This window comes from Ovis aries, chromosome 24 (genome assembly GCF_016772045.2).
Source record: "Ovis aries strain OAR_USU_Benz2616 breed Rambouillet chromosome 24, ARS-UI_Ramb_v3.0, whole genome shotgun sequence".
Taxonomy (NCBI): domain Eukaryota; kingdom Metazoa; phylum Chordata; class Mammalia; order Artiodactyla; family Bovidae; genus Ovis; species Ovis aries.
The window spans coordinates 42050566-42070423 of record NC_056077.1 but is presented as its reverse complement, the minus strand read 5'-3'; the positions used below and the strand labels follow the sequence as shown (position 1 = coordinate 42070423).

At 60.7% G+C, this 19858-nt stretch overlaps 1 protein-coding gene across 9 annotated transcripts in view; it reads right to left on the bottom strand.

The window, feature by feature from the left end:
• C24H7orf50 (chromosome 24 C7orf50 homolog) overlaps nt 1-19858 on the bottom strand; it is a 77926-nt gene that overhangs the window by 43673 nt on the left and 14395 nt on the right. For 8 of the 9 annotated variants that reach the window (XM_060406118.1, XM_060406117.1, XM_060406119.1 and 5 more), the window contains exon 2: nt 10571-10714. The exons of the other annotated variant lie outside the window; for it this stretch is intronic. In XM_060406118.1, the coding sequence (XP_060262101.1) occupies nt 10571-10714 (144 nt within the window). The remainder of the gene's footprint in view (nt 1-10570; nt 10715-19858) is intronic. 9 annotated transcript variants of the gene reach the window in all.

The following is a 19858-nucleotide window of genomic DNA, read 5'->3' as shown; positions in this document are numbered from 1 at the left end:
ACTCAGGTCTCTAAGGCCTCTGAACACCGCACCAAGGACAGCGGAAGGCAGGAGGAAGGCAGAGTCGCCGGCCCAGCCCCGCTGCCCACCGAGTGCCCACCAGCCTCTGGGTCAAGGGCACGGGAGTCCCTGAGCCCACCGCACCCTGCGGCACGTTCTAAGGCCTGCACCCACCAGCAAGCACGCAGGGAAGCGCTGTGGGGCTGGGAGACGGGAGGGGGTGTCTCAAGGGAGCATGGGCACCAGCCGTCAGAGCAGGGCCCTCCCGGCACCTCGACCGCGGCGCCGAGGCTGACGCGGCTCCACACAGCTGGAGAGCCTGGGAAAGGCCCTTCCGTCCCGGGCGGTCCCCGCGCCCATGGGCTCCGCCGCAGCCTCACCAGAAACACCCGATTCAGTGCTCTCAGAGAGCCAGCTGTTTTGAGTGGGGCTGGATTTTGCCCTTGTCCAGAGGGCGGGGATCTCTTCCAGGAACAAGGGTTTTACAGGCTAAAGAAACAGCAAAAGCAGAGTGAGCCCTGCCCGCGACCCTCCGCCTCATCAGGGGGTGAAGCCACCCTGAACTTATCGCAAGAAATCAGCTGCCAGGGGGTCCCGGGAGAGTCCAATCACCACAAGGGTGCCGTCCTCCTCTGTCCAGGGACTGGCCGTGCCACCACCCCCGCCCTAGGAGCCTCGGGCTCTCTCAGGGAGGGCATGACCAGCTGCCACAGGCAACCGGACAGGAGGTTCAGCCCTGCTTAGGATGCCTTCTCTGCAGCTGATGGGACAGTGCCAACCACCCAGAGAGGAGGAAGACCACGGCGGCCGCTGTCTCCACCCACAGGCTTCACCCCCGCCCGCTGAACCCACTTCTCCACGGAGTCAGCAGGAGGGTCGCGCGCCCACACACACGGCTGAGGAAGTCAAGTGAGGTTGCCCGGGAGGCTGCCACCCTGCCGGACAGCCCGACAACCTCCACCTGGAGCAACACTCGCAAAAACTGCCCCTCAAAAACGGGGAAAATTGGGAAGAACGGGCCTTCCAGACCAATGTCCCGGGAAGCCTGCGGGAGGGGAGGAGAGTGGTGGAGGGGGATCCGCCAGAGTTCTGCCAGCCCAGGGCCTGGCTGCGAAACGCCCATGGGAAGCGGGAGGAGACCTCCCTGGCCGCCCAGTGGTCAAGGCTCTGTGCTCCTGATGGGGGCTGGGGGGTCACGTTCGATCCCTGGTCGGGGAACTATCACCCCGCATGCCTCGTGGCCAAAAAAACAGAAGCAGAAGCACCATTGTAACAAATCCAATAAAGACTTAAAGTGCTGCTAAGCCGCTTCAGTTGTGTCCAACTCTGTGCGACCCCATAGATGGCAGCCCACCGGGCTCCCCCATCCCTGGGATTCCCCAGGCAAGAACACTGGAGTGGGTTGCCATTTCCTTCTCCAGTGCAAGAAAGTGAAAAGTGAAAGTGAAGTCGCTCAGTCGTGTCTGACTCTAGCGACCCCATGGACTGCAGCCCACCAGGCTCCTCTGTCCATGGGAGTTTCCAGGCAAGAGGACTTGACTGGGGTGCCATTGCCTTCTCCAAAAAATAAAGTGGTCCCCATCCAAAAAATCTTAAAAAAAAAAAAGCAGCCGGGGGCCGGGGCTGGGGAGGGAGAACCGGATGAAGATGCCAAGAGGCCCAGCCTTGCAGCCTGAGCGGCCAGGGAGCCGCTGCAGGCGGCCCGAGCCGTCCGCTCTGCTGTGAGAGCCCTCTCGTTCAGGCTCTGCATTGTGGGGGCTCGGTGTCACAGCGGTTGGCCTGAACCCTGACACGCCTGTCGGTAAGCCTCAGTCTACGTCCTGCGTGCTGAGCCCCGGGTCCTGGCACTGAGACATGCACCCCAGACCCAGGCACACCCATCACACACTTCCACCCCTGCCCTGCACCAGGTGGAGCCTGACTCCAGCTGCCTTGCACCACCAGGCCAGGAGGGCTGCTGGGTGGAGGTGTCCGGCTTTGGTGGCCACCATGCTCAGCCCTGAAGAACGGGCCGGGCCAGCAGAGGCTTGGGACTCAAAAGCAGAGCCAAACCCGGTGGTCACTGGGGAGCCAAGACCTCAATCCCACTTGCCTTTTAACACATGGCTTCTGAGCAAAAACTCAGTGGGTTGACACCTGGAGGCCGGGGCCTCAGGGACGTGCAGGTGCGCCCCCCAATGGACACCTGGAGGCCGGGGCCTGCGGACGTCCAGGTGCGTCCTGCCGCCTCAGGTGTGCATCTGAGGGACGAGCTCCAAGTCCCTCAAGGCGCGCTCCCCGGGGGCGGCCCAGCTCAGACGGGCTGGCCTCAGCCAGGAGCCCTCCACTGACACCAGACGCCATCTCGGCCCCTCGCAGCGGGAGACGTGAGCCCTGTGCCTGGGAAAACCGTCTTCAAAGCAGCAACTGTTTTCCCAGCTGTGAGCGCTCCGTCCTGGGAGCTCTTTTCATTCCACTGCGAAAATACTTTTGAGAGGCTGAACAAATACTGGGCCTCATCTGTCCATTCTGGCATTTCAGACCTAAAGTTAGAGAACTTTCTCCAGTGCACTGTCTGATGGGCCACTATAGTCAGGAGTGACCCTTCTAATGAGGCTGACTTCCTGAAACAAACGCGACGTCAACTCTCGAGAACAATAAGCCAAGTGGCTCCCCACGAGTGGGGACGTGGAGGTGGTCTCGGCAGAGACTACAGGACGAGGTGCTCCCCTGCCCCCACCTTCTGCTCTATGGACACATCGGGCGCGGTGACACACCTCGTCCCAAACAAGCACCCTCGAGCAAAGCTCCCTTCAAGCTTCAAAACCCGCAGGTCACAGACGGCTGGGGGTCATGGTGACGTCCAAGTTCAGGAAGGGACTGCGGCCCCCTCCCAAAGCCCGGGCACAGCAGACCCTAGGAAAGCGGGCCCCAGGGCGAGGGCAGGGGACGGGCTGGGGTCTCCGGGAGCGCGGCACAGGGAGGGGCCTCCTAGGCAGGGCGGCCGGCGCACGTTCCACACGCCTCGCGGCCACAGCGTCCACACGGGGATGGGAGCAGGCCAGGCCCAGAGGGCCGATAAAGGGTGGGGGGCTTTGCCTTTAAAGGTTACATCAAGGGTGATGTCGGAAAGGACAGGATATACAGCCTGTCAGACACACCTCGGCGGGACCGAGGGGAAGTGCTGGGGCAGAAGCGCAGAGCTGGGCCCTTTGAAACTTCCCTTGATGATTCTGATGCTGTTTATTCAGAAGGCAGACGCAGCAGCCCCTCCTGGGACGAGGGGCTCTGCTCCCCACGTCCTGAGACACAGGGGTGATGAGGGGGCAGTGGGCCTGCAGGGACGGATGGGGCCAGGCCCTGAGGTGCCTCTGGGCACCAGCGGGTGATCCGGACCCGCCAGGAGGAGCCCCCAGGTCCTTCAAGCCCCTCCGTGTCCCAGGTCTGTGCTGGGGGAGAGGATGGCTCTGCGCCCAGTCTTGGCCGCCCACCGCTGGAGGGGCAGGCAGACAGAGGCTGGAATTTAACAGGCTCAGGCTGGGTTCTGCTCACACTGCAGGGAGCGGGGCTGGGCCCGCAGACGGATCGGACCGAAGTCGGGAGGCGCGCAGTCAGCAGGAAAGGTGGTGGATGCACAGGCTAGGCGGGAGTGGCCAGACCCAGGACGCCCTCCGCCGCAGGGAAGACGGTGTGGCGGCGGCAAGAGGCTGCTCCGGGGAGAAGGGGGCAGGCCCAGAGGCCGAGCTGCTCACCCAGACGCCCCCGCGGAGCCCCTCCAGGCAGCCCCCAGCCTGGCCTGCGGGAAGCTGACTCCAGTGAACAGCAGTGGGGAGGAGCCGGGTCTCAGGCACAGCGGCCGCGGACACAGGCCGCTGGAGGGGACGGAACGGGCCACGTTCCGGCGCTGGGGCTGGGGGTCAGGGTCCTCCAGGTCTTATAGCAAGCGAGCAGCCGGTGCTCACAGGACAACCCTCTTCCCATACTGACCCGGGCACCAGAGGGCCAGCACACGTCAGGGAGGCTGGGTGGCCAGCCGTGGGGCTGTCTAAGGCCCAAAGCCATATAAATAACTCGGCTGGAAAAATATCTGAACTGTTAGGACAAAGCACTCTCAGCAGAGGTGTTTTCTCAAATCTATACGGAGATGGCGAGCTGTGGAACAGAGCCGGTAAAAACACCCAGGCAGCTCGCAAGAAAGAAGCCAGGGGCCGCTCAAGGCAGGAAGCAAAGAAAGTGAAATTGCAACAATCACGCGTGGCCTTCTCTCATCGCACTAGGGACCCTGAAAGGCGTGGTCCCGCGGTGCCCCACACGCGGAGAAGATAGAGCGTCCGCACAGGGCGCCGTGCCAGCCCGGTGCCAGCCACAGCCCCTGGGCGGGCAGGGCTCCTGCGCGTTTCTGGTTCCTTTTCCTTTTTTATCCGTTTGTATAACTCAGGAAAAATAATAAGCACTGCTGTTTTAAAATTACATTTTGCTGAGTTATTTTCTGCTGACCACGAGGACGCAGAGCTCACACACACAGCTCCGCTGATGGAGCGGCAATTTGAGCTTTAGACACCGCATGGGGATGGCGGGCATGGGGCTGGGGACGAGGGCAGAGGCCCAGGGCTGGGGGGCGCTGGACGGCTTCCAGCTCCACCCTAAGGCCCAGAGGCAACAATGGACCTAGAAAGCCCAGAGACGCAGGCCCACAGCTCCAGCCAGCCTACTAACAGGCCGCGGGCCCTGGGGCACAGCCCCAAAGACGCCCTGGAAAACGGCCCACAGTCACACTGCAGGCACAGCAAGGGCCGCGTCTGGCATGGACGCAGCAGATGGCGCTGCCAGCAGGCCACGAAGGTGCGCCACCCGCCCACCCGGCAGCTCCAAGACTTAATAAAGACGGCAGCGTTCGCATCTCCAAGGCCGGAAAAGCAAGAGTCTGCTCGCTCCTGGGACAAGTCAGGCCGTCCTCATCAACGTGAGCACCGAGAGACGGCAAACGCCGGAAGACGGGAGGAAGCCAGCCCCAGCCCCCCTGGCCCGGGCCCCCTGCCAACAATGGACCACAGGGGCAAGGAGGGGGCGGCGGCCTGAACCACTGCCCACGTGTGACCCACACGACCAGCAGTCACATCCAGGTGTTTCCCCCGAGACAGGAACACGCGCCCGTGGACGCTCCCAGCACCGCACCGGTGAAAGCCAGGACTGCAGACAGGCTTCCCTGTGGCCCTGGGAGCCGCTGGGCACAGCAGGGCTGGGCCGTGACACCCGTGGTCACACTGCACGGAACACACCCACACACGCATGCACAGCCAGCGGAGTCTGAGCGCGCTCCGGGCAGCGACGCCACTCCGGGGCGTGACACCACAGCTCGGCGCCAACAGGGCAGACTGGACACAGGGCACTGGTGCCCCCCGTTTCTGCAGCTTCCGACGCGACCTCAGGCAACTGAGGCACCAGCGCACACCGCTCAGAACGGCCGCCGCCGCCAAGCCCGGAACAGTGAGTGCTGGAGCAGGTGTGGACAAGAGGGAACCCTCCCACGTGGCGGGAGTGTAACCTGGTGCAGCCCCCACGGAGAACAGCGTGGAGGGTCCTCAAACTACAATCAGAGCTGTGGTGTGTCCCAGCAAGTCCACTCCCGGGCATGTGTCCGGAAAAACCTAATCTGGAAAGAAGCAGGCACCACAGCGTCCACTGCAACGCCCTTTACAGCAGCCAAGACAAGCAGCCGGCTTCAACGCCCGGCAGGAGACGAGCAGACGGGCGGCGCGGCGCGGACGCACGTGCAACGCGGCTCGTCCTCGGGCGCGCGCGGCTCCGCGACCCCACGGGCTGCAGCCCGCCAGGCTCCTCCGTCCATGGGATCCTCCAGGCAAGAGCGCTGGAGTGGGCTGCCGTTTCCTTCTCCAGGGGGCCCTCCCAACCCAGGGGTGGAACCTGCACTGGCAGGCAGGCTCTGTACCACGAGCGCCGTAGTGGAATACTGCTCAGCCACAGAAAGGAGGACACGGCGCCACCGGCAGTGACGGAGCTGGACCTGGAGACGATCGTATTACGCGAAGCCAGAGAAGGACAAGGGTCACGGGGTATCACCCCCACGTGGAGCCTAAAACACGACGCAAACTCAGCTGTGAAGCAGAGACTCACAGACGGAGAGCAGACCTGCGGGGCCAAGGGGCCGGCGGGAGGGCGGGCCGGGCAGGCCCGCGGGCTCCCACAGAGCTGGACGGGCAAGGCCCTGCTGCCCAGATAGCACAGGCGCGCCAGGCACTGTCCGGTGACGGGCCGCGGCGGGGAAGGACGGGAGCGGGGACATGCGCACGCGCAGCGCAAGCACCCGGCTCTCAGGCCGAGCTGGGTGCACGTGAATGGACCACCCTCAGTAAGACTGAAAACGAAGAAACATGCGGTCTACTCTGTCAACACCCCAATAAAGCTGCTTTAAACCAACTGCACCCCCAGGAGAGGCCAAGGCTGCAAACACGGAGGACAGCGGCAAATGCTGGCGAGCACGCAGCCCAGAGACCCTCCACACGCCGGGCGGGCCGCAGACGCGCAGACACGCCTCCGTAGGCCCCTCCCGGTCCTAGGAGCCCACCAGGAAAAAGAGAAGCAGTGGCCCCTGTACACAGCACGTCCGGAACAGCCCCGAACTGGCCACAGTCCGAGTGTCAAGACCTCGGTGTGGAGCGGCTACGCAGTGTGCGCTGAGTCCAGGGGCCAGGGGACCGGGGGCAGGGGCCGCCCTGAGGGTCCGAGACCCGGAACCCCCTCAGCTCCGGAAGCCCACGGTTCACAGCCCCCAGCGGCTGACCACCAAGCGCTCTGTGCTCACAAAGCTGGAGACAAGAACAGTGGGAGAGCGAGCTGCTGCTAAGAAAACAGACCAGCAACCCCTCACCCACACTCGACAACCACCACAAGTCCGCCGCCAGACCAGCGGCGTTCCTTGAGGCAAATACCATCGGTATGAAGTCACTTTCCTGAGCAAATTCTCAAGGCTTCAGGAAGTTCACAGCCTCACTCGATGGTTTTATGAAGCACACGTGGGCTTCATGCCCACAGAATTCCTGTCCGATTCTTCCAGGTTAAAAGGAAGGAGCCAAGAGGCCCCGCTCTGCCTGCGTCCCCCCAAGCACACGGGAGGTCACAGCAGCCCGCTGCCCCACCACCTGTCCGCAGGGCCCGTACTAGGGGGCGCTCGGAGCACAGGGGGGCCTCACCACCCGACAGCCACGCAGGCGGAGGGCCAGTGGGTGGACACACCACCCGCACGGCGCTGCCCGGAGCCAGGGCAGGGTGGGCAGCGCCGCCTCAGTCAGGGACCCCAGTGAGGCCTCTCCCCACCCCAGCCACCTGGGGACCGTGCCCAGGACCCAGCCTCTCCAGCCAGCCCCCTTGTGAAGCCAGCAGCGCCCCACACCTCTGCCCTGGCCCCTCAGGCCCCGAGAACCCAAGGTCAAGGCGCTTCTGTCAATGGAAACAGGCTTTGCAGACATAAAGAACTCATCTTGGTGAGATCAGAGCAGAGGGCTGGGCTGACGGCCCCTGACCCTGTCCCCAGGCAGCCTGTCGAGACAGGGGCGGGAAGCGGCCAGCGCAGCGTAGGTGCCCCCGACCCGGTGGCAGGCCGGCACTGGCTTCAGGGCGACAGCTGCCCTGGGGCGTCCCCCCAGCCATGCAGCTCAGGGTCTGCGCTGGTATCTCCCCAGCATGGGGGAGCCGTGGCCTGGAGACCCCTCAGCTCCGCGCGTCACGCTGCCTGGATGCATCCTCCGGCCTGTCAAGCCGGAGCCCCGTCTGGAAGGGGCTGTCCGCCCAGCTCCCGGGGAGAGTTAAGAAGCTAGGAGACAGGCAGATGGATCAACCCCAGGACCCGTGACTCAAGCACCACCCTTGGAATAGAAAGACCTGCGAAGCATTTACATCACGAGCCCCTCCAGGAGGACCAGGAAGTGGCCGGGGCAGCGCCCCACCTGGCAGACCCAGCACAGGGCTGGGGGCACCCGTGGCCACAGGCTCCGCTCCCCTATGCCCTGGGGCTGGGGGCACCCGTGGCCACGGGCCCCGCTCCCCTATGCCCTGGGGCTGGGGGCACCCGTGGCCATGAGCCCCACTCCCCTATGCCGTGGGTCAATATGGTGACCTGTGCCAGCCAGGACTGAGAAGCAGACGGGCCCAGCTGCAGAGACATCACGACTGTGGACCGACACAGCAGGGCAGTGGGGACAGAGGAGGGGACGCGCCAGGGACAGCAGGAGCCAGATGCCCCCGGCCCTGCTGCGGGGCGCCCGCCCGGGGACCCTCAGCCCCCCAGCAGGAGCGCAGGGGCTGCGCTGTGGGAAGTGACCGCACAGCACCCGTGGGTCCCCGGACGGCACTTCCGGCAGCACAGCGGCTCCTTGGGCTCCCGGCGGGGGCAGGCGGGACAGTACTTTTCCACAGGCTCCCGCCACCCACGCCGCACAGATGGAGGGGTCCCTCCTTTAAAAAGGCGGGGCCCGGCAGCTCCCCGGCTTCCCACGAGAACCAGAGGCCCAGCGGGCAAAGAAGCGTTTTGATGAGCAGAACCAGGATGTGGTCTCGAGGAAGCAGCATCCGTCTCCTCGGAGGACGACCCTGGAGACCAGTCCCGAGCCAGGGGGGCCGCCCGAGACACCCCCTCCCCAGTGCCCCAGGGGCCAAGGAGGAAACTGCAGAGCATGGCCCACCGGGACCCTGCGCTCGGCTGCGGGAAGCTTCTCCCCACTTTTGTTTTTTCCAAATTTCTTTCAATCAACAAGCACTTAAAGAACAAAAACATGATCACTTCTTAAAAAATCGCCTGAATTTAAGAGTCATTATTGGTTTTAGGTGGAGACTGTGAACTGTGCCCTGCTTAGTGGTGAAGAACCTGCCTGCCAACACAGGAAATGCAAGAAACGCGGGTTTGATCCCTGGGTGGGGAAGGTCCCCTGGAGGAGGGCATGGCAACCCACTCCAGTGTTCTTGCCTGGAGAATCCCATGGACAGAGGAACCTGGCAGGCTGCAGTCCACGGGGCCGCAGAGCTGGACACGACCGAGCAACATACCGGGCATGCGTATTTACCACAAACCTGGGCTGCTCCGCGGGTGCTGCTAGTGACGAGCAGCCGGCAAGCAGAGACCACCAAGGGCTGGAAATCTCAACACAATCACGTGTCACGGGCGCGACAGTGTGGCGCTCATTTCAGAGACTAGAAGCATCAGCGCTGTGTCCTGGAAGAGGCCGGAGAAACCCACGCGTCCTGAGGTTCCGCAGGGATTCGGGGCCGGACCCCGAATGGGAGCTGGAACAGCTGTAAAAACCCAGGCTCCATCGGGGGTCTGGACACCAAGAAACACTGGCAAAGCTGGGCTCCAGCGGCAGAGAAGGCGCGGACGGCGAGGTTGGGCCCTGGGGACGCGGGCCTGGCCGCCAGCCCAGGCGGGAGCAGACGCAGGGCCAGGCACGCGGCCCGCCAGCTGAGAGCAGCCTGCGGGCACGGGGGCACCCTGGCCAGGTGGGCACCAGGGAGAAGGCGGGGAGGGGCACCCGGGACGGTGGGGTCCCGAGCGCCGGCCTGGCTTTCACCTTGACCCAGGGCAGGGACAGCTGAGACGACCCCGACCCAGAGGCCCCTCCCTCAGCTCCTGCACCTGCCCACCCACCGGGGAGGGAGGCGCGGGCGTGCCTCCCCAGGACACAGAGCTGCCCGGAGGACGGTCCTGCACGAGGCCCGGCCCCCCGCACTGCGTCGCCGCCCTCACTGCACACGCGGGCGGCTGCGTGCCCCAACTCCCAGCCCTGCGCACGGCCCGGGCTCGAAACAAAAGCAGGGCTGGAGACACGGCTCCCCAGAGCGAGCAAGCCCAGCACCCCCAACCCGCCGGGCCGGGCTTCCACCGCCTCCTCCCAGAAAGACCGGACTAGGACCTGCCAAGTGGCTGATCAAGGGCAGATCCTCACAGCTAAGGCTGATCAGGGCCCCAAATCACCCGACACGTTGCGAGGCAGTGCCGACGACGCTGCCCTCCTTGTGGTCCCTGGGCGCTCTCGCGGGTGACCCAAGGGCCGGAGGCTGCTCGGGCCTGCCCCAGTGGGCACCTTCACCCGCCACGCGGGCGAGAGAGGCCTATCAACTGTCACTTCCTGTCGAATGACTCCTCAGGACCTGTGACAACTGATGCCGTCTGATCAACACCGCACTGGATCAGAGTCAGCTCGGCACAGAGAAAAGTTACACTCAGAGCCTGGGGGTAGCAGCAGCAGCTTTAGACAAGACACGTTTCTGAGCAGATTCAGAACACGTTTAGATGTAGCCTCCAAACACACACAGACCCCCGGGCCAGGGCCCCGTCCCCGTGCGAGGGTCTCAAGGCCCAGCTGCACGCAGCCCCAGCATCCCGAGGTCTGGAGGCGGAAAACGCGCGGCTCCGTGGCTCTGCCCTGCAGGCTCCTGCAGCTCTGACGGTCCCACGGCTGCATCTGCACAGAGCATGTCTGCCGGGGACTGTCCACCCCGACACCAGCCACACGACCACCGAGTGCCCTCCCAGGTCCGGAGACAGGCGAGGCCAGCGTGCCGTGCCCGCTGCACCCACCTCGGCAGGGGCCGTCCCGGGGCCCGGCGGGGCCGCGCACGCCGCTGGCATCTCCACAGCCGACACCTTCTTCAGTTTTTTGCTCTTTTTCTCTGCCACTTCGCTCTCTTTTCTCTTCTGTTTTGCCATCTCGCAACCGACAAACTGTAAAGACACAGGAAATGAAAGTTCTCATCGACAGAGAGGGCGGGCGTCACGGGAGAAACGCGGTTCAGCACGCATGGGCAACATGCCGCTGCGGAGCTAGTTCAGCACGCATGGGCAACATGCCGCCCTTTTCACAAAGTCCAACCCCACCTCTGCATCACCTGTGGACAGCTTACAGGGTGGTGCATTTCCAGGCTTTTTGGAGTGTTTTATTTAACACAGCTACCCTCTCTACATAAACACAGGCTTTTAAGAGTCAAAAAGGGGACTTGCCCAGTGGTTGAGACGCCATGCTTCCACTGGGGGGGCACAGGTTCGATCCCTGGTCGGGGAACTAAGAGCCCTCAAGCCACGCTGTGCCGCCCCCGCCCCCCAAAAGAGGAAAAGAAACATCCTTTTTAGTGGCAGGATCCAAATTTTCCAAAAACTGTGAACGCTGGTCTATTCGCTAATTATTGACGTTGGCGTTACTCTCACTTTCTACTGCCAAGGATTAACTCACATTCCCCCCCGGGGGAAGCTGCCACCCTACAGGCTGGCGGTGACCGTCGAGCAGTCCCGCAGGCCTCGGTCACCCGCGGCTGGAGACGGCCGGCCGACTCCATGGTGCTGGAGGCAGCCCCAGCGGGCCTCTGTGAAGGACCGACCCAGGCCTGAGAAGGTCTGGCTCCGTCTCCTCGAGCGCAGGGCTGCCTCAAGCTCCTCGTATGGACAGAAGAACGCCCGTGAGCTCCAGAACCAGCCTCCCTGTGGGACCAGACGCTGAGGGAGCCGAGGAAGACCAGGAGGTGCCGGAGCCTGGAGGAGCGGGGCAGGCGCCGGGAGCACCTCCCACCTGAGGGGCGCGGCCGCGGGGACCTCCAAGGGGCGAGGTCTGGAAGGCCTTCCGCACAGCCCAGCCCACCCAGGGGCAGACTCAGAAAATGGCCTGCTCCTCCCAGCCCCACCCCACCTGCTGCCCCCTGCGGGTGGTGCCCAACAGGGGCTGGAAACGGGATGGTCTCTGAGCCGCAGCAGCTACACCGAGAGCATCCTGCAGTGCAGCGTGCAAGGCGCTGGGGCGGAGGCCTTGGGCAGCTGGTGCAAACACTCACACACAGAGACAGACACACACACACAAAGACGTATACACACACAGACACACACAGAGACACACAGAGCTGGTGCAAACCACACACACACACAACACACAGACACACACAGACACACACAGACATATACACACACAACACACAGACACACAGAGACACACACAGAGACACAACACACACACACATAACACACACACACACAGAGACAGACACACACACACAAAGACATATACACACACACAGAGACACACAGAGACACACAGAGACACACAGAGACACACAGAGACACACAGAGCTGGTGCAAACCACACACACACACACACACACACACAACACACAGAGACACACACAGAGACATAACACACACAGAGACACACAACACACACAGAGACACAGACACACACAGAGACACACACAGAGACACAACACACACACACACATAACACACACACACACAGAGACATACACACAGACACACATACAGAGACACACAGAGCTGGTGCAAACCACAGACACAGACACACACACAGAGACACACACACAGAGACACACAGAGCTGGTGCAAACCACACACACACACACACATATACTCACACAACACACAGACACACATACAGAGACACACAACACATACACAAAGACACACACACAGACATATACACACACAGACATATACTCACACACACAGAGAGACACAGACACACATACATACAGAGACACACAACACACACACAAAGACACACACAAAGACATATATACACACAGACACACACACAGACACACACACACACAGAGCTGGTGCAAACCACAGACACAGACACAGACACACACACACAGCCCTCCTCACACATCGATCAAGCAGGGGATGAGTCGTTCAGCAGAAACCAGGAGAGGGAACCCCTCCCGATCACTGGACCCCATGGGCAGTGTTACAGACGCAGGCGGGACAGAACGCCAGGGTGGTCTACAGTGACGTGCTTAAGAAGACAGCAGAGAAAGCTACACACGGACTCACAGGCAAACGTGTGACGGATACAACCAAACCTTCACCTTTATCCCTAGGGTTGGACTGCAAGGGACTTTCCCGGACCCCTGCAGCTCAGTTTTATTTTGCTTCTTATCAAGGTTTCACACTTGAAAAACTTCATTTAAAAAAATATCCTAGTCCTTCAAAACTCTGTCTACAAGTCCTACTAAAGTCAACTCCCTTCTAACAAATTACAAGAATGCACTTTGCTTTATTCGTTCTAAACACGCCCCGGCGTCATGTATGCGTGTATCTTTGCGTGTGCATACATGTTATTAGACAGACATAAGCACGTAACACGTACGTTTTATACACACAACACACATACCACGTCTCTAGAATAGAGGTACTTTCATTTCGGACACCTAACTGCACGGGAACAGACACAAACCCAACGCCTTCTTCCTCGGACACCAGAATACACTTTGGACTCCCGCACGGAGGCTCAAACATGTAACTCGCTCATTCCACAAGTGTTTATCGAGGGCTGGTTCTGTGCCAGGCACTGCCAGAGGCTGAATACAGAGCAAAGAGCAAGGGAAGTAAGAGCCTTGACTGAGAAGCTTCCCTTCGAGCGTGACGTCCAGGCCCATTGGAGTGAACGAGTCAATGCTTTTACAGAGACAAACGCTGCCGAGAAAGCACAGCAGGCAGGGTGAGCAGGCGCCAGGAGAGGCAGCAGACGCGGACAGCAACAGGGGCCTCTTTGAGGGGCCACACGGACAGAGGGGGTGAGAGCAACGTGCCCAGGCCCCGGGCCAGGCGCCATCCAAGGGGCCACCTGCCTGTCCCGCCCCGCCCAAGGCATCAGCCTCACTGAGGACTCGGCGCGGCGCAGATGGACAGATGCCACCAGGACGCCAGCAGGCAGGACGTGCCCAGGTCACCAGCAGCTCCCCAGGCGGGCGCCACCCCCGCCACTGGCCAGTTGCTCTCCCCGCAAAGGTGCCGACCAGGTGCAGGGGCTGCTCCAGACTGGACCACGTGGCCCAGAGGACCCGCTCCCAAGGGCTCACGTTCTCATGGAGAGACAAACAGGTCAGGAAACGAGGATGATGCTATGCAAACAAAAACAGGATGAAGGCAAGGGCTGTGGAGAGCGGCGACTATGAAAAGGGCGCCTGAGGCAAAGGGCCCAGAAACCACTCTCTCTGAAGAACGGCCAGAGCACCTCAAGATTCCCTGTCTGCAGAGGAAAGAGAGAGGGGAGCCGCGGTACCAAGCTGCACCCACGACCCAGCCAGACACCCACAGGCCACAGGCGGGACAACACGGAGCCCGGGCAGCAGGCCCTCTGCCCCCCTGGGTCCACGATGCCTCCAGCACACCAAGAGAATCTCACCACCGTGCGATGGGAAAACTGCAGGCGCAAAATTCAGCCTTATCTCAGGAAAGTACCCCAAGCCAGAGGCTACAAGTTTCAATTGGTGTAATAAGAAATCTTGAAAGAATGAGACTGTTGACCCAGGGTTTTGAAAAGACAAAGGGCTCTGCCAGCCGATTACCTTGTTGGAGAAGCAAGAGAGGCTTAGCGAAAATTCACACGCTGTTACCATGTAAGTGAGTCAGACCTGCATGCATTCTGAGTCAGCATCAGAAAGCTTAAGCACTACGTCTAGTTGCTAAAAATGGGGAGAAAAGTCTTTTCCATACTGTACAAAGGTTTCTTTTAATAGTCCCAAGAGATGGCGATGCAGACCTTTGAGACAGGGACTATCTGCTGTAGGAAACGGCATTCCCTTACATTTACGGTCGACAAGGGGCCACAATGACTCAGTGGGAAGAACAGTCTCCTCGACGAGCGGCGCTGGGGCTTTTGGACAGGCACACGTAGAATGAAGCGGGACCGCTCCTCACGCCATAGAGAAATCATTACTCACAACGGATCAAACCTGAACGTAGAGCTGAAACTACGGCACTCTCAGAGCACACGGAGGGAGGCCCTCGCGGGTGGTGCTAGCGGGGAAGAAGCCCCTGCCAGCGCAGGAAGCTGAGAGACACACGCTCGACTCCTGGGCAGGAAGGTCCCCTGGAGGGGCGCGAGACGACCCGCTCCAGTGTTCCTGCCTGGAGGGCTACCGTCCACGCGGCCACAGAACCAGACACGCCTGAAGGGACTCAGCACGCACACACAAGTTCCTAACCTTGGACTGCTGCTGCTGCTGCTGCTGAGTCACTTCAGTCGTGTCCAGCTCTGTGCGGCCCCACAGACAGCAGCCCACCAGGCTCCCCCATCCCTGGGATTCTCCAGGCAAGAACACTGGGGTGGGCTGCCATTTCCTTCTCCAAACCCTGGATTAAGCAACAGTTTCTTCATCATGACACCAAAAACACAGCAGAAGAAAAAAGATAACTGAATGTGTCAGAATTGGAAATTCTGTGCTATAAAGGATGTCAGCCAGAAAGTAAAAAATCAACCAACAGAACCGGAGGTGTCTGCAATTCATACCTGACAAGGGGCTCGCACCCAGAACTAATGAAGAGCTCACAACTCCATAAGAGAGGCCGACAGACCACTTTAAACATGGACCAAGGGTCTGAACGGACACTTCCCCAAAGAAGAGATACAGCTGGACAGGAAGCCATGAGGAGCTCGGCACCGGTCCTCATCAGGGAAGCCCGGATCAGACGACGGCCCTCACAAGCCCGAGGACGGCCGGCATCAGACCGACCTGGGAAGCGTCGGTGACGCTGAGAGGCCAGCCCACGGTCACTGCTGGTGGACAGAACGCAGCGTGGACACTGTGGGACAGTCTGCCGGCTCCTCAACAAGTCACACAGTCACGTGGCCCGGGACGACACAGACAGACGTACTCGGGGAAATGAGCGGATCCACGTGAACTCTGAACACAGCTGCCCGCAGCAGCAACAGCCACGGTATCCGTAATGGAGGAGCGACCGAGACGGCCCATCAGCTGGCAGATGAGCTGGGATTCAGGAGAACGGAAGCACTGAACCCTGCTCCATGGACGAGCATGGAAGGCTTGCAGGCGGGAAGCCTGTCGCGAAAACCAGACGGCGTAATGCCGTGTACATGATATGTCCAGAAGAAGCAAATGACAGAGAGAGACCGAAGCGGGGCTTGGGGCTGGGCAAGGGGCGCAGTGCGGTGAATGCTGGTACCAGGCTTCCTCCGGAGAAGAAACATGTCCTAAAATTAGCCTGCGGTAACGGTCACACACCCTGTGAACATACTTTAAAAAACCTGCTAATCCCGTTATTCGCTCTAAGTGAAAACACAGAAAGCCTCGGTGCTGTTTGTAGGGGCATAAACGAAGGGGAAAGCCCGTCTCCCACCCCCACCAGGCCAGCAAACACTTCTGGAGCATCAAGGGCGCTCTTCGCATCCCGCGGCCAGGCGGGACCTCCCCGCCCTGACTCTGTCCGCCAACCGTCATGGGTGGCCTGGCGGCGCTACGTCCCCGCGCCAAGACCCCTCGCTGTGTGTTCTCTCCTTACAGGCCTTTCTGCAAAACTCCCAATGACTCAGATTAACTTCCACGAGCAACCCCAACTTAAGATTTCCTATACTTGGTGGTGGGGAGGGTCTGGAGGGATGGGTGTTAAAGCTAACTGTCCTTGTGGTCACCACCAAACCCAGTGCTGACCCAGAGCTTCCCGTGTGCTGGGCCCTGTTCCAGGTGCTTCATGCGTGTTGAGCCCTGCACGTCCTGTGGCCACAGGACAGGCATGGGGGACACTGAGGCACTCCTCTTGGGCAGACCACCAGACTGGGCCTATAGTCGGTAAGTCTAAAGGAAAAGAAAGTTGCCCAGTCTGCCTGCTCTGCAGGAAACCCAGGAGAAGCAGCGGGGAGCCGATGCCGCTTGCCTCTGAGCAGCAGCCGCCTCTGGTTCACGTGCAGGCCCAGGACCACCGAGTTTCTGGGCCATACGCGCACATCACTGACTTAATCTGACAGATGAAATGTCTTTTACAAAGATTTCTTAAGTTCCATTACTCAGTATTAGCTGGAGGATGATGAGAAGGACAGGAGCCACGCCCGGCGGATGGGGAGTAAATTGGTACAGCCATCCTCAAGGGGATCTGGTAATCTTTGGTAACATTTAATCAAACGCTTTGGCCCAGTAATTCCACATAAAGGAACTTACCCTAATGAAATAATCATGGGCAGAGATTTATATAAGGATGATAATGACCTGATATAAAGGATGACACCACCTCTAACCCTAAAAAGCGGACAACACGCTAAGTGTCCAGCGGCAGACTGAGACACGCACAACGCTGGCAGCCAAGGACCGCGCCCGCACACCCACGGACGCCTGCGGGCCGCTGCTCCCTCCTCGGGTGGGCGCTCCCAGCACAGCACAGCGCGGAAGGACGGGCCGCAGACCGGAGCACGCGCGCCACGACCCTCGTCCGTGAGAACCTCTGTACACAGATACGCACAAGAGGAAAACAGAGGGTAACACACTCAGTAGCATCTTAGGGGATAGAATTAAGAGAATTACTCTTCCTTTTTATTTCCCAGCAATTTCTACAATAAAAGAAAAGAGATTTGGGGGAATACCCTGGCGACCCATTGGTTAGCGCTCTGCACTTTCGCTGCTGAGGGTCCGGGTTCAATCTCTGGTCAGAAAACTAAGATCCCACGAGACACTTGGAGTATCCAAAAAAAGAAAAAGAAGACATTTTAAGATATCAGCTCAAAAGTGTTCAGTGAAACGAGCAAATAGCCCCCCAACAGAAGGCCGAGAACCCAGGGGAGACCAACAGGAGGAGACAGCCAAGCGCGGGCGGGCCCTGGCCACCCACGAGACAGGCAGCGGCAACAGGCCGAGGCTGCCCAGCTGTGCCCAAGAGAAGACCCAGGGACCTGGGAAGGCAAGTCCGCCTCAAGGAGAAAACCCTTTTCAAAATCTGAACGCATCACTCGTAGCCCCCGATGTCCCCTCTCACCTGGCACATCTAAGTCACCTCTAAGTCACCTCTGATGGGAGGCGGCAGACCCCAGGGAGGCCCCCCCGAACAGAGCCACAGGAACGAGGGCCCGGAGCCCCAGCTCCTGCCCAGGACACGGCCGTGCTCCCACCCACCCGACCCGGACCATGCCGAGCCCCGCTCAGGAGAACGGCCTCCAGCTTCTGCTCCCTGAACCCACGGCCCGGCTCCTGTGACCTAAAGCCTGCAACTGAGCATCCCCCTGTGAGCCCACCCTGCCTCTTGCCAGCCAGGACCTCTGGGTGTCCTGGGGCTCAGGGACCCTCTAGCCTTGCAGGACCTGCGGCCGCTGCCTCGACACGCCCCTACACGTGCTAAGGCTCCTCGCCTCTCATGCCCGCTCCGACCTCATTACAACCGTGCCTCTCTAGACATGCTCAGCTCCCTGCCCAGCAGAACCCCCACTCTAGTTCCTGCTGCTGCCTGGCCAGAGATGCCCCAGGACCAAGCTGATCGATCTCCCATTACAGTCACAAGACCCGCCCCCAGGGATGCCCAGCAAAGCCCGCTTCCTGACTGTGGCCACACACCCAGATGACCGGTTCATCCTCTCCCCTCACAGGCTCTCAGACCTCCAACACACCCTCCACTCCCCTGCTGATTCCCGATGGCTCACTGAGCTTACAGAAGTTCCGCACGGACCCGCCCCTCTCCCCCTACAGTGGGGAACCCGAGCCTCTACAGGCTCTGACTCCAGGGGCCTCCGCGGCAGTAAGCAATTCCCTCCCCTGTGGGCGAACCTCTTCTACAGAGTCAACAACGGGGTCTCACATCTGAAAACTCTGATCCCACACGCTCTCCACCTTGATTCTGCTGTTTTTTCTACAAGAAAACCCTTGGGAGCTGCCCACTTTCTCTTCCCAGCCACTCCCTCATCAGGCGGCCACCTGGCTTGGCCAGAAGGCTCTGAGACCACTAATGACGCCCGTCTGCTAACAGGCTCTCCCGACCAAACTCTGGCCAGCCTCCTCTGGGCCCTCCCTTCATCGGGCCTCAACCTGGGCCTGCAAAGACTCGGAAACAGTCTCTAGCAGCTCAGGGCCGCGTCTTACAGTGACTCTGGGCTACCTTGTGCTTAGTCGCTCAGTCGCGCCCGACTCTTTGCAACCCCACGGACTGGAGCCCGCCAGTCTCCTCTGCCCATGGAATTCTCCAGGCAAGAATACTGGAGTGGGTTGCCTTTCCCTTTTCCAGGGGCTCTTCCCCACCCAGGGACCGAAGCCCGCTCTCCCGCACTGCAGGCGGACTCTTGCCAGCTGAGCCCCCAGCGACTACTTACAGCGACTCTGGCCCCCCTAGAAAGCTCCTGCCTGAGAAAACCGAAGGCTACCAAGAGGGTCCTGCCAACGTCCGAAGGCAGGGCCTGTGTGCTGGGGGAGGGCAGGCGTCTCCTCCCTCAGAGGGAGGCCCGAGTCTGCTCACTACAATTCTCCAGCTCCATGCCTGTCTTCAGGGTGCCGCCCCTGCACCTCCCACCCTCCCTTTAAAACACCCTCTCCCTGCACAAATCCAAGGCGAGTTCAGTTCGCAAGACTTCCACCGTCGATTAAAACGGGGCCTCACCCATTAGGCCAAGTCCAGCACGGCTTTGTTCGTCCCTGACTGCACGCACCTGACCTCACAGCAGCATCTGCCACACACCTGCCCCTCTTCCCAACAGCCCTTTCTTCCCCGTTTCCCACCACCGCCCCCACACACTCTCTGGCCTTCCTCCCTTCCTGGACCTCTGCACCTCCCTGCCCGCGGATGCTCAAGGGGCCCCGGCTCAGGCCTCCCTTCTTCTCCACTGACTCTCACTCCCTCCATCTCACCTAGCCCTGCGGCTTTAAATACCAGCCAGGGGCTGCTGACGCCCACGCTGCTCACTGAGCCGCACTACCACGCTGCCAACCCTTGTGTATCACCGACACACACACTGTCTCACAGGAGACGTGTCAAATCCACACTGCCCATCATCCTCCACAAACCTGATCTCCCTGGCAAGGTCTGTCCCCTCAAAGGCCATCTGGTAAAATGAAGATTTCAGCTCAAGCCAAAAACCCTGGTGTCACCCACAACTCT